This window comes from Polistes fuscatus, unplaced genomic scaffold (assembly GCF_010416935.1).
Source record: "Polistes fuscatus isolate 324 unplaced genomic scaffold, CU_Pfus_HIC Scaffold1, whole genome shotgun sequence".
Lineage (NCBI taxonomy): Eukaryota > Metazoa > Arthropoda > Insecta > Hymenoptera > Vespidae > Polistes > Polistes fuscatus.
In genome coordinates, this window is record NW_025112997.1 from 1,439,542 (window position 1) to 1,454,895 (window position 15,354).

The 15,354-nt window shown below is 30.3% G+C and overlaps 2 protein-coding genes across 2 annotated transcripts in view; both read right to left on the reverse strand.

Annotated features, from left to right (window-relative positions):
* LOC122514100 (rab3 GTPase-activating protein catalytic subunit) overlaps positions 1-9,139 on the reverse strand; it is a 24,681-nt gene extending 15,542 nt beyond the window's left edge. The window contains exons 1-6 of the mRNA XM_043630761.1: positions 8,863-9,139; positions 8,408-8,690; positions 8,198-8,334; positions 7,839-8,052; positions 7,352-7,760; positions 7,072-7,283 (exon numbers count right to left, since the gene is read on the reverse strand). Of these exons, the coding sequence (XP_043486696.1) occupies positions 7,072-7,283; positions 7,352-7,760; positions 7,839-8,052; positions 8,198-8,334; positions 8,408-8,690; positions 8,863-9,058 (1,451 nt within the window). The 5' untranslated portion in view covers positions 9,059-9,139. The remainder of the gene's footprint in view (positions 1-7,071; positions 7,284-7,351; positions 7,761-7,838; positions 8,053-8,197; positions 8,335-8,407; positions 8,691-8,862) is intronic.
* A 773-nt stretch (positions 9,140-9,912) lies between these two features.
* On the reverse strand, positions 9,913-14,998 carry LOC122514672 (exportin-2). Its single transcript, XM_043631614.1, has 16 exons — positions 14,555-14,998; positions 14,170-14,315; positions 13,758-14,096; positions 13,568-13,675; positions 13,392-13,484; positions 13,137-13,304; positions 12,937-13,066; positions 12,666-12,829; positions 12,405-12,594; positions 12,117-12,315; positions 11,767-12,027; positions 11,607-11,698; positions 11,224-11,527; positions 10,950-11,117; positions 10,563-10,870; positions 9,913-10,436 (listed from the first exon to the last, which is right to left on the reverse strand). The coding sequence occupies exons 1-16, from the start codon at positions 14,637-14,639 to the stop codon at positions 10,291-10,293; spliced, it is 2,901 nt and encodes a 966-aa protein (XP_043487549.1). The 5' UTR covers positions 14,640-14,998; the 3' UTR covers positions 9,913-10,290.
* Positions 14,999-15,354: the final 356 nt, after the last annotated feature.

A 15,354-nucleotide genomic window follows, 5' to 3' on the forward strand; every position in this document is an offset into this window, starting at 1 on the left:
ATGATTTATTTCACAGTCTAATACCTCGTTTTACGTTAGATGGGATGAAACTAATGATACCTTTGGTTGTTATGCATAATATACTGTTTCTTAATTCATACATGCATTCATGCATGATTATAATACATATATACAAATATATATAATACATATATATGTATATTATCTCATTATCATTAATATTATTATTATATTTAACGAAAAATAAAATATAAAAAACGCGACCACGAAGAGATAAGGAAATAGATAATTTAATAAATAATTGTAATTATTATTTGTTGACGTATATATATAAAATAAAATATAAAAAAAAACACTCCCAAAAAAGATATGAAAAGAATTAAATAAAATATATATATGTTTATAATATACTGAAAGTTCAATAACATTTAATGTAATAAAATCATCTCTTATTTTACGGTTTTATGATCGACATTACTTTAACAATCTCGTGCGGAAAATGATGTAACACTTGAAAGATTCTTACCATGTTACTTATTTCATTCGTTTAACTTATTATCCGTCTCCTCTATTATTATTAATACGAAATTAGTATATTAGTAAGTAGATGTAACATATTTTTTCTCTTTTTTCTCTAATTTTAATAAATATTTAAAAATATTATATACATATATATTATTTTTTTATTTACTTCCAAGGTTACTGACACTAACATTTTAAAAAGAACCTTTAGAAAGCTTCAACCTAGTCATACTCTGATAATATTTAACACTATTGGTTTGATGTTAACGAGCGTAACAAATTAAAATCATAATAATTAATTATTAACGAACTAATCCGGTTTCAATAAAAAAATTAATTTGTAAAAAAAAGAACCCCAAAAAAATTGTCTACTGTTTTGTTTTTATTTTCTAAAAATTAGAATAAAATATCGAATAAGAATAATAATCAAATACGGATTTATTTACGTATGTATGTATGTATGTATGTATGTATGTATGTATGTATGTATGTATGTATGAATGTATTTGTGTATATATATAATTCATTTAAAATGAGTCGATTATAATATAAGTCTACGGTTATATTTAAGTTAACTTTTATTCTGCTCTCGTTAACAAGTATTCCAAGATCCGTATTGCAACGGTGCTTGATTTAAGTAATTAATTAACTTAACCAGTCGTGTTCCGTCTATTTTGATTCTGACGAAAGAAGGTTCGTTCAAATCGATATAAAAAAAAAAAAGAGTAATCATTTTTTAAATATCAACTTCCGGGGAAATTCCTAAATACATAATAACGATTCTATAACGGTGCATAATCATATTTTCTAAATGATTAACAAATAAATTTTTATTTAATTTGATTGCTTTTTTTCTTCGTCGTCGAATTTTGAATCGAGTAAAAAAAAAGAGAAAAAAAAAAGACAAAAAAATATTTTATCGATCTATAAACTAAGATTAAAAATATTTTTACGATCGAGGGACACGAGTTTACCTTGAATTTATAACGACGACCTATTAGGTGAATAATAAAATATGTTTTTGACGTAATACACCGAAGAATGTCTAACATTTAGATAAAAATTCTTTAATTGTTGTTTATTGATTATTTTATTTATTTAAAAAAAAAAAATAGAAAAGGAAAAAAAAAGAAAACAAATCAATAAATAAATACATGAAATTATTAATAGGATGATGATGATTTTAAGAAGATAACTGGAACTTCTTCCGTAAGTGAAGCACGAGTGAAAGGTTTTGCAAATAGCTCCATTCATTGTGCACGAATGCAAAGAATGTGCACACGCTCGAGCTTAATGTAGGTGACTTACTGTGTCTAGGAATTGTTCTACCCGAAAGCAGGTTAAAAGCTATCACCTAAGTCCATCGCACTAGAAACGGGAAGTTATATACCTAATTTAAATTATTCTCTCACACAAGACAACAATTTCTTCTTCTTTTTACTTTTCCATGTGAATTTAGTTTTCTTTTGTCAAGCCCCTTTCCCCTCCCTCCCACCCTCCCACCAAAGTTCCGAAACTTGATTCACTAATTATTTATTATTTAACTTATTATATTTTATTTTATATTTTATATATATATATATTTTTTATATTATTCAACTGTAATTTAAATTTATCATACATTCGCTATGATACTTCGATCATATTATTTTTGTTTTTAAATACAAATAAAATATAATATTTTTCAATTAATTAATTAATTAATTAATTAATTACTATTAATCTAATAGTTTGCAATACCAAAAATTAATTGCGGTAAGAAAAATAAGATGATCGTTTATAAGGAATTTAAAAAAAAAAAAGAAAAAGAATAAAATAAGCAAAAAGGATAGAACTAGATCGGCAAAGTGCATAAAAGCAGAAATCCAGAAGTAGCTGGTATTACGAGCGATCCTTACACGCTGTAATGATTTTCAGTAACGAAGAAACGTTCTGTTTCTCCCCATATACGTAAGCACGAATCTTGAAATTGTGTTGCGTTGCATTGCGTTGCTTGATAGCGCAATAACCGACTTGAAAAGAAGAAAGAAACACGCGGTGGAGGACTGAAATGAGATCTCTAGTTTTTTTTTTTTTTTAATTCTTTTTCTACTTTTTTTTTACTTCTATGTAATATAAAAGAAAAGAAATAGAAGACGTGAGAATGGTGAGAGATAGTGAAACTGTCCTAAGAAAATCTTCGGACGTTCTAATTACTATAAATAATTTAAACGCGATCGTGTATCACAAAAAAAAAGAAGTATAACTTCAAAAAAGAGGAAGGTAAAAAAAATATTTCAATTACTTTCACCCTGGTTTATGTCGAAATAAAATAAACATTAATATCAAGTGTTTTATACGATTTTGTCAATCGTTTATTAATTATTTATATATCGGTGCAATATTTAAACGATTAGAATTTTTGTTCAATGACGCAATGAGAGTAGAAGTAAAAGAATGTCTACGATTATCTGTGTGCTATCGATAGGAAGATTGAACTGAGGACACGTATATACTCCGGCCATTGACTCGTAACGGGTTCGGTCTATGCCCTATGGACTGTATTCAAGCCTTTCAAGACTACACGAGTCCAGTTTTCATCGTCTCCGACAATTTTCCTAAAACGTCTTACCAACTCGAAGTGATCTAACGTCGAATTTTTTTTACGATTTTAGAATTCCTCGAACGTGTTATGTAAAATACCCTTTCTTTCACGATCTATTCAGAAAATTTAATCAATGATTCAAATGACGTATCTACCAAAAGTCAATAAGTCAATGATTTAAATGATATATCTACAAAAAAAATTTAGTCAATGATTTAAACGATGTATCTACAAACACGTTTACTCAATGAATTAAATGGCTAGACTTTTTGATATTTACCAAGACTGTAGTCAATGAACACAAATTATTTTATTCTATAAAATTTATTATAAAATAATAAATAATTATTTGCAACGATTTATTATATTGTATTTTTCTTTTTTTTACAGATACACTAACGATCAAGACGTTACTACTGCTATTAGCAGGCACGATATGCATAGTTAATGCAACCTCAGCTTGTCCATGGGCACAAAGCGTTGCCGAACTAGAAAACTCTTGCATCTGCGATTACAATCTTGCTAGAGAATTATCAGTACAATGCGATATAGTTGATTATGGTCAATTATTATCGGCTATGAAGCGATATGCTTCAAAAATTACAGTTGATCTCTTTTACATTAATAACAGTACCATTGGTACTTTGAAAAATGAATCTCTTTCAGCATTAAGAATCAATAATATACAATTATCAGGCTGTCGTATATCAACGATTGAAACTGAGGCATTCATGAGTCAAGAAAATACATTGAAGAGTCTTAATTTGAAGGATAACGAGTTGAAAGAGCTACCTATCGAAACATTAAAGACTCTAAAGAATCTAACAGTGTTGGATCTGTCGATGAATAAAATTACTAAAGTTCCTGATGATGCCTTTGCAGGGTTAAAACTGGTTACTTTAAAATTGTCTGACAATGAAGTCGCTCTCTCGTCAGGGGCCTTTAGAGGTTTGGAAGCAACCTTGAAAAATCTTAATCTTAAAGGTACAAAACAGAAGAAAGTACCGGAAGCATTAAGAGGTCTCAAAGCTTTGGCTTTTCTGGATCTATCTCAAAATAGTATAGAGGAATTACCTGGCTCTGCTGGTATCAAAGCTTTCGAAGGATTAGACTCGTTGACTGGGCTCAATCTTGAAAGAAACTTGATTCAAGCTATTGGACCAAATGCTTTCTATGGCGTCAGGAATACTCTGAGTTCTTTAAGTTTGTTAAACAATCTCATCTCTGATTTTCCAACTGCTGCAATCAACAGTATCCATGATCTTAGGGTATGAATTTATAAATGATAAAATTTAGATCTTATTAATAATGATTTTATTAATTTATTTGTTTCTACAGGTACTAGACATCGGATTCAATCTGATAACAGAGTTACCAGTGAATGCTTTTCAAGGTAATCCATCTGTAACGCTTCTCGCTATCGATGGAAATCCTTTGTCCACTGTACCAGAACGAGCATTGGCTAGACTGAATGGTACTCTAAGAGGACTGAGCTTAGGAGGAAGATTTCTTGTATGCGATTGCAAATTACGTTGGATCGTCGATTGGATCAAGACTAGGGATCTTCAAGTAACTAGTCGTGAACGTAAACCACCATTTTGTGGTAGCCCTCAGAGATTACAAGATAAAAATTTTTACAACATTGATATAAACGGTAAGAAAATTAAATCTTCACAATTATTTTTAAAAAGATATCTTGCTAACTCGAAAATAATCATCTTAGATATGACATGTGAAAGAACACCAGAAATTATTGGAATCGGCACTGTTGAAAGTGTTGATACGAGAGAACCAACTGGACCAAGCGATAATCTAGGTGTTGCTACGCATCATTCAACGATAAGACCACAGATTCCCACCCAAACGACAACTACTACTACTACGTCGACTACGACACCTTCGACAACGACAACGACGATATTTTCAACTACAGAATTTAGAAGAACAACCGAAGCACCTCAAACTTCTACTATGTTTACTTCGACGACTAACAGACCAACTGCAGCTCGAACAGGAAATGTTGTTATAATGAGGACTACGTTGAGTCCACCTAAACATGTTCAGGATCAACCTCAGCAACATCAACCAAGACCTCCTTTGGTTCTTGGTTCTCCTCTTTACAAAGCTAAATCAAGCGATAGAGATATTATAGTGAAGGATGTTCTTAGACAAGATAACTCAGTGATCATCTATTGGGACACGAAAGCACCTAAGAGTTTAGGATTTCGTGTGATCTATCGATTATTTGGAGACGATAGTTTCGAACAAGCTCCACCTCTTGATGCTAGCGAACGTGAATTTAAAATAAAGAACGTACCATATCAGGTATAATAAATACTTTGAATTAAATGACAAAAAAAAAACAAATAAAATATAAATTAATGATTAATTGTTCATTTCTACAGGAATGTATCATAGTATGTGTCGTTTCATTGGAAGAAACCAACCTAATGCCAGCAAATGTACCCTATCAACAATGCAGAGAAGTTAGAACAGAAAATTCGCCGACTTCTAATATGGACAAAATTACTATAGCTGCTAGTGCAGCCATATGTGCAACTATAGTAGTTGCGGTAATAATCTTCGTGGTTGCAAACAGAAGAAGAGCTCGTAAACTTCACACGCTTCATAGTATCGATCAAACTAACATGGGTGGACCTATAGCAGGATTGCCAGTTAATTGTTGCTCGACTGGTGGCCCAACGCCAAGTCCAGGAGGTCCTCTTTCTTCTATGGCAACCTTAAGTGCTTACAATCCTCAAAAAGAATGGGATCAAGTATCAGCTTATAGTAACAGAAGTATACCTAGACCTAGAATTTTTCCTGTTGATCGACAAGGTATGAATATTCTAACCATACCTGAAACTTACTACATAATTTAAAATTAATTCATTTTTTTTGTCTAATCTTTAGGTTCGATTACCAGAGCTTCTTGTATTGACGATGTTCGTTCTCAAACAGTTCACTATGGTGGTAAAATATCTACACGTTCCGTTGCCGATGGACAATCGCAACACAGTTTTTCTAATAACTCAACGCGATATTTTGCTAACACTACTTTAGGATCTAATCTCGTAAATTCTAGACCAGGTATTTATTAAAAAAAATAAAATAAAAAAAAAAAAATTAAAAGAAATAGAATTATAAAGTTGTATTAATAAATAAAATTAACGGGTGATTTTTGGATTATAGAATTACGTCAATCACGTCAATCGTTAGCAGCAGGTTCGGATAGAATGTCGCGAAGTAATTACGCGAATAATCATATGCCACCTCATGCCTCTTCTAGAAGACAACGACCGAGATCGCGTAATCGTACTTTGGAACAAAATCCGCCAAGGCCTGGCAGTCGGTACAGTTTAGCTGACTCCACGCATACATTGAATAATTATGATGAAAATAATTGGACCGATCACGACATGGACATATACATGACACGTAATCCAACAACGAGAAGCGGCCTGATGCCAGTATGATCATTGGTTTTAACAAATGTGTGTTCAGTCAGTCTATTCGATCAGATGCAATGATTTGATGCATCAATGTACAACAATGTACAACAATGTACTCGTTATTAGACTAAGTTAGTAATAAGCTAGATCGAATCAGATGATAACTATTGTTTAAATCATCGTATCGATTATTTTTTATAAATTGTATAACTTTGGTACTTATAATATATAGTACCATAGAGTTAAACAATTATTCGTCAGTTTGTTCAAACTATGACCTTATTTTAAATAAGTATTCGCTGATCGTATTTATATACCCAAAGAGAGACTGCATCACTAGGTGAAATGCATTCGACAGAAAAATAATATTCTGTCCTAAACAAATGTTAAATATAGATATAAAACGTGCACCGAAAAGTTAAGTGCATTATTGTCCAATTAATTAAGAAAACGCATTAGAAAAAGAAATTGCGTTAGAGATTAAAATCTATCATTCTTCTTTTTTTCTTTCTCTTTTTTCTAATTATTAGAAGAATCAATAAAATGACTCACCCTGGTATAAGAATATCCGACTCTCTACGAAATCTTATTTCCAGAACGAACTCGTGCCAAAGTTGAGCTAATGCTGTGGCTCCTCCTAAATTATGCGTGCAATGTGCGGCTACAACTGCTAGACGCCATATCAAACTGTCAACTATACAAGTCTTCACTCCTTTCCACTGTTCCTCTTCGTAATACATACTCATATCTCCGTACGGTGTTTTCTGAATTAAATTTATTTAATTATTATTTGGCAAAAATAAATAATCGAATCAAATAAATTCTTACTTACAGGATTATCTTCAGTATCGGGGAAAAGAAAATACAATATAGGCAACAATATTTCTTCAGAAATAGGACCTTCAACATTCTTCGGTTTCTTCGTGTTTCCTTTACCAATGACCGAAGAAATTGTAGGAATTTTTGATTCACTTAATATATTAAATGCAGCACTTAAATTGTTCTCATCGTCACCAAGAAACATAGCGTTATCGCCTAACAAATCAACCATACTTCTCTGATCATTACAAAGATGTAGAAAATCTGTTAAATAATCTCCAAGTAAGCAAGCAGGCGAAGGTACCATTGTAACTTGAACAGACCACTCTGGTGCTAACTGTGGTTCTAAGTCAGTGAATCCTTCGCTGTCTACTACAACATGCTCTGACATTATAGGCCATGTGGTATACAAATGAAGTTCCCTAAATGTATAACAAATTCAATAATAGATTATTTCTATTAAGTTAGAAAAAGATTTTCTACGACTCTGGGTATCTTACCCAATAGGATCAAAAGTTGCCCCAAATGGAAGCTTTCCTAATTCAGCTACTCCAAGCGTCTCTCCTTGCATGAAGTCAAAATCAGGGGGCTGCTGTGTCCAAGTACTGCATGTCCAATCTCTCAATAAATATGAAAATCTTACTGAAACTGATACTGGATCTAACCTCGCACCACAGCCTTCTGTAATCTTCTGTTTGAATACAGCAAGTAAACCTGCAAATAATCTACATCTGTAAAATAATAGCATATGCTTAAAATAAACTTGTATAAATAAATTTAATAATCTAAAATGCTATTATAAAGGATACAATTTTACTATCAATAATTATTTAAATAAAATTTTGAAATGTGTACTCACCAGTAAGATATTTACAATGCAGTGGTATCTTCTTCAGATGTACCATCTCGAAGTTAACCGAACTGCCTCTGCCGACGCTTGTACCAAGATACATTTTTTGCCATGATTCTTGCACTTGCACAAAGATAGGTACTTCGCTAAAATATTATAATAAATTAATATAACGTTGTGAGAAAAGTGTATGTCGAACATTAATTTTAATACAATTACCAATTCGTATTATTAGCAGCAATTGTAATGGAACTTAATAAAATCTTCATACGTGTCTCTTCTATAATAGAATGTCTTTTTCCCGGAACCAAAACAAGAAATTCTCTGACTCCAAAATAAGGTGCTATTTCTAAGTGTTCTTGATCGATGCGAGCAAAATCATTCAATGAGTTCAATATATCTTTTTGACATTCGGTTCTTTCATCATCATCTTCCAGTGGACTTTCCTGACTTTCATTATTTTCTAATACAAGACTAAAGTGTTTGAATGTGAATTCAACATCTAAAAGTACAATGTAAAGAGTTAACAAAAGAAAATATGCATCGTAAAAAAGATTAAAAAAATATATATCGTAAAAAAGGTTAAGAAATATTTTACTATGTTGACGATACATCGAATAAACGTTTATATCTTTAAAATAAATAAAAGAATATACACACAGTAATAAATATACCTGCAAAATTAATTTTTTCCGTATCATTTTTCCACTGAGAATGAATAAAATCACCGGATTTCAAAGCTGGACCATTTCTTTTGTCTGACACTTTCCACTCGTGCATAATTTCTTCCAAACGTGCAATAAAAACTTCCCATTCTGTGGCAGTCGTGAAGTCGTGATGATAAAAATCTTCTATTTCGATGTTATTCATTTTTGTTAATAAAAATTAAGACTCCAAATAATATTTACTCCGAGCCATTCGAGTTGACAAGCTTAAAATGGTGGAAAGATGCAGTCGGTAATGCAATGAAGATTGTTCGCTCATTGTACTGCAGATGGCGGCACATATTATTGATCTATAGCAGCCTGCTGTCGATAAGCAGATTTCTACTTTATCCTATGCGACTACTGGCCGCTACAGTACTCCACAGCGCAAAAAAGTTGGCACATGACCACCAGAATTAAGAAAAATGAAGATATACATTTACATGCTAGCTATTTGCTAATTCGAAATCCATATGTTTTAAAATTTTTTATTAATTATTTAATTAGTTATTGATAATTAAATATTTGAAAATTTTTTTCTCAGTAAAGCAACGTAGTTGGCCACAGCAGAAAAAAATGAATAAGTGCGCTAAAGTGCTAACAAAATGTTTATTTAAAATACATAACTTTTAACTTTATTAATTAATTATTTAATTAGTTATTAATTAAAAATCAAAAAACGTCATGAAGAGGTTATATGTTACGCGCATGCGCAACCACAAATTCAAGGTGCATGCGTACTTTGAAAAAAATAAAAGTAAAGTTGGTAAACCTGCAGAGGATATATTAGTTGATTGTGTGCCAACTTTTTTGCGCTAAGAATATTGTATTATTTGACAGTATTGTACTGTTATTGCGTTAAGTGCCTGCTTTTACCTACTGGTGGTCCCGGTAGTAATTAGGTTGAATCTGCGTAGATAAAAAAGGGAACTTTTGAGCTTCTATTTACTTTTGTATTCTTTGCTGGTAATAACTATTTCTTTTTTCCTATTACCGATAATAGAAGATTTCTGTTTTACATTTTTGGTTATTAACGTTTAATAAATATCAAGATACAAATATATTTAAATGTATTGTTTTATCAGCTACAAAGTGCAATAGAAAAGAATGCATGTTTATTGGATAAAAAGAGAGACGATTTTGAATAAATTTATAAAAAATAACCTAAGAGGAGGTTTTCTATCATATATCTCTCTTGAAAACAATCTCATTATACTATAAACATTTTTCATATCATTAGAAATAAAACAAATACTCAGATGGTATTCTTCAGCTGAGACATCCTGTGTAAATTTATAAGAAATTTTCATTATTTAGTTACAATTTATTCAATTTGATGTTAGTTATCTTTCGTGATATTAAATGAATCTTTAATCTGTTTCTGATATTCAGCTTATATTATGCAACCGTAATGCCGGCGGATTGTAGATAATTCCTTAGATGATTTGCGTTTGGTTCTGGAATTTGTCCAAGTAATCCTGGTAATTGTCCTGGTGATAATCTACCAAGTCCTTGTGCCAAATGTAAACGTACGTCGCCAATAGCTATATTTATTTTTTAAAATATATGTATAGTAATAAATTGTAAAAATTCTATATTTAATTATTTTATATATTAAATTATTATGTTAAATTAATACGTTAAATAAATAAAAATAAATAAATGCTTACATTGAAGTGGATCTTTTTTAGGCATTTTAGCATAAGCAAGCTGACTGTAACCGACTTGGTATTCCATGGTTTCTTCAAATTCAGGTATCATATCTTCCGGTAACAAAGTTTCATCTTGAGACAATTCAAAGAATTCTATCAATGCAGCTAAAAGTCGTGGATAAAATGAATTGTATGGGTTTTCAAGCATAACTGGACAATCGATTAATAAATTCGATACTCCTACAGCTGTTACTTTCTTTTCTATATCACCTGAGACTTTTTGTAAATCGGGAAGCAAGACGCGTTCCACGACCATACCAAACATTCTGCAATATAATAAAAATAATATTAATTGTTTCATATATTCAAATATGTACATAATTAATACGAGTTGTTAAAACTTACTGTGGTTGTATTTGATCGATAATATTAACCAAATTAGTTGCATTATATCTAATAATATAATAGGCAAAGAATACTATTAAACCTTGTACAAATTTAGTAGTTTTCGAAGAAGAGAGCCTTTGGAATAACAATACAAAAATTTGCTTCATGTATGGTTCCAATGTATTCCTGAACATAAAATCATAAAATCAAAAATTCGATATCAAAAGAAATTGAAAAGTTTAATATAAAAATATTAATAATAATAATAATAATAAAAGAAAAATAAACTTACGGTGGAAAATATTCAATGATACATTGTAATAATAAGAAACCTTCACGATCATTAACCTTAGATGCAATTAACTTTTGGAAAACGCCCAATAAGCCGCTAGTTCTATCCTGTGCTATAATTAAATGCGAACCTCGACTAACATATGCTTGTAATAATCTATTAAGTGGATGAATGTTAGCTTGACGTTCAAACAGAACTGGTGCTAATAAACATGGGAATAAGGCCATGTAAGGATCTGGTATTTCTTGAGTAGTCCTGAGTTCCAAGAACAATGCCAAGATTTGGAAAACGTAAGGTATAAATTCTGGAAAAAGAAAAATAATAAGACAGTTAAAAAATCATTTACACGAGTACATGTAAAGATGAGAATATATACAATGTACCTGAAATATCTTGCTGTAGAATTTCTTGGAATACAGGAAACAAAACTTGCTCGAAGGATAAAACTGCTTGAGGATTTGATTTACATACAATTCTGAAAAATATTGTTTATTTTTAATAACAAATTAATGAAATAAATTTTTGTAAACATTAAAAACTTACTTGATAGACAAACTCAATGTTTCAAAAAGATAATGATTGAAATTTGGACGTGTTGGATTTTTAGCAACCATTGTAAGTTTCTCTGTCAATTTTGGTAATAAATCTGCTAGGAAAGGTATAATATTATCTTGCAATATTCCAAAACTTCTCATAATAGCTTTCATCACATATTCATTTTCTTCTGACCCGGCCTGAGACAAACATGCAAATAATCCCTTAAACAGATCCGGTGCTAACGGCATTAAATCGTTTCCTTTAACTCTAAAAATGAAATATAGAAAAAGAAAATGGAATTAACATTATATACGTAAATTATATTTTATGAATTATTCTATTACTTTTTTACTTACAAAGAATTATTATCTGTGCCTCTCATAGAAAGTATCCTATCAATTGCACAAGCAGCATACGTATGAACAACAAGACTTGTAGCACTTAAATGTCTAACTAATTGTGGTAAACTTCCTACAACTAATTCCTGGGGTAAAACTGATCTAAATGACATCATAAATTTAATAGCATCTGCCTTAAGAACTGGACATTCGTTAACTGTAAAAAAATAAAATAATTCATAAGTATATAATACATTTATATATATATATCATTATTAATATTTACAACGATAAAACTATACGTACTGTTTGGTTTCGAAAGTTCTGGTTCGATGTGTTGCGCCGTAAACTGTGGTAATGGAACAAGTTCACTACTTTGTGTTACACCATGCCTTTGTGTTTGACCTTTAGTCGCACTGCTTGTTATTAAATAAATAGCTGCATCTTTGCTGCGCCAATTTTCAGTAGGCTTCGCTGCATAGTTTTGTAACATTACCTAATAATGATGATATTTATTTATAAAAATATTTATAGGAGAATTTAAATATTTGTATAAAAATTATATACCTGTATATAAGCACCAAAAATTTCCATTATTTTAGCTTCAAAATATTTCGATAGAACTTTGACTAAATCACAAGCTGCTCGTCTTCTCGTATCTACATCACTACCTTCAATATCACGGCGTATGTATTCCTCTGGATTGTCTTCAAACAATTCACCATCCGAATCTACGAACAAGTCGTATGAATTAAAATAATAAATCTAAATTATAAAATACATATTTCAATTTAATTATACAGTTAATTTTGTTTTGTTATCAAAATGTTTACCCTACCTCTGAATTCCATATTAGGAATAATAACTTTCTCGCAGATACTGCTCAAAGTTCCTGCATCTTCGAACAAATTTCTATATCGTGAACGATCTGCTACTATAGCCAAAAATTGCAATGCATTTGATACTAACTAAAATTATAATTATTATTATTAGAAAACTTGAATTTGAACTTATAATTATTAAATAAATGTGTCTTACCTCATCGTATTTGGTTTGCTGACCTGTTGACGTTAACAAGTTCCATACCGTAGTTACAAATTCTGGTAAAAATGGCTGAAATTCTTCATCGTATTTTTGAGCATAGAGACAAATATTATCACAAATTTGTGTTTTTAACTGCTCCATTACTCCTGCTTCTTCATTATCCTAATAATATATCGTAATATATAGACATTTAATATTAATTTAATGATTATTTATAAATATTGATAATGCAAAAATATTGATAATTACTGTCGTTCGTAGTGATGGAACATCAGCATTTAATATAGCGAGAAAGTTTTTCATCCACGATGACATATTATCTTCAAAAAATTCTGGCAAATCCTAAAAGGATGATACAAAAGAAACATTTTTATTTTTTACCACTGTGATATAATTCAACATCATCAAAAATATTGGCAACTTACTTGAAAATTAAGAGAATAAAATACTTTTGATAACATAACCAAGGAATTATATATAACTTTTAAGGCATCTACATTGTTAGCATGTATCTGTGCTAAATTTACTGTTGTCTATAAAAAAAAAAGAAAATTAAGTTATAATATTTATACTTATGTATTATAACTATATAAATATTACTTTATGAAAACTTACTAAAAATAAATCTGTCAATGGTTTAGCAAATTGGTCCAATACAAATTTGATCTCTGTCCACAAAGTTTCACTTTTGAATTCGTACCTATATCTTTTAAATAAAGAATGTGCGGTATGTAAGACACCATTAATAATATTTAAATCTCCTGTATTGAATTTCTCAATCATCTGACTGATCAACTCTGGCCAATTATTTAAAAGATCGTGTTTACCGATGATCGATACAGCGTCAGAAAGCTGCTTTTGTATCGAATGCGGTGAATGCAACATTAAATTAATTATTAATTTCTTTGTCGCACATCTATCTTGTGCAGTTATATGATCTAGTCCATCTTCATCCTGTAAATTTATTATTATTAAAATTTTAATACAATTCAATGATTAGATATAATATTAAATGTTAATCACTTACAATCTTCCAATTACGTTTTATATAATTTTTAAATGCAACTGCACCAGCAATTCTTATTGTTATATCCATTTCGGGTTTGTCTATCAAGTGTAAAAGTAGTAAGGGGTAATTCTGATTTATTTCTATCGATTCCAAGAACTTCTCAGCTAAAATTGAAAATATAAATTATTCAAAATAAGTATAAATGTTATATTCGCATATGTAATTTACTAAATTAAACACTTTCTTATAAAATATATAAAAGTACATTATAGCATAAAAAATTTTTTTTAACGTTTTTGGATTTTTAAATATAACTAATCATAATCTTTTTGTTAAGAAAATATATAATACAAAAATATTTATTATATAAAATAAGGATGTGTTAAACTTGAGGTTAACTTACCCGGTCTTCTGACATTTATATCAGGACTTAAAGTATGCTTTAAGTATTCGCTCAGCGTTAACAAATTATCATCGGTGAGTTCCATTTTTGTATTGTTTAAAAGTTATATTGTTTGTTCTTTCACAAAATATTCTTAATTCTATCACAACAATAAAAAATCAAAGCGGCATAACGTTCCAGTGTTTCGTAAATTGAAGTTCAAAAAACGCCATCTACCAGTAGAAAAAAAAATTCTATTTTCGTTATTACTTTCCTGAGTACGGAGCTTAGATAGAAGGAGCACGCACGGCATAGGGCATTTGGTATAAAATGTGTCCCCAAAAACAGCATCAAATAACATGTACATATTTTCACCACCAGAGTAGCGCAACGGGCAAGTAAATCTCTGTGACGTCACAAAAAACCGTTGAGATGTTGCGGTGTATGTAAGCATAAACAAGTGTAAAAATAAGTTTACTTGGACAGTGTGTTAAAGTGTGAAAGTATTTTAAACCGCTAAATTTAAAAACTGGTTCGAGGCAGTTACAGCGCACTCTGTAATGAAACTTTATTTGCTCTACTTTTCGGGGACACTTCTGATACTATACGTTCGTGCTCCTTCTATCTAAGCTCCGTGTTCCTGAGAGTAAATCTAGTTTCGATTATTCTTTTCATCGAGATATATCGATTTGTACAAACTTTTAGATTAAATTTTATTATTCGTTATTTTAACAATGATTAATAATAAAATTAATAAAAAGAATAAATATATCGTTCTATTTTCGATATTACTTTCATGTAAATGAGGTTAAGTTTCTATG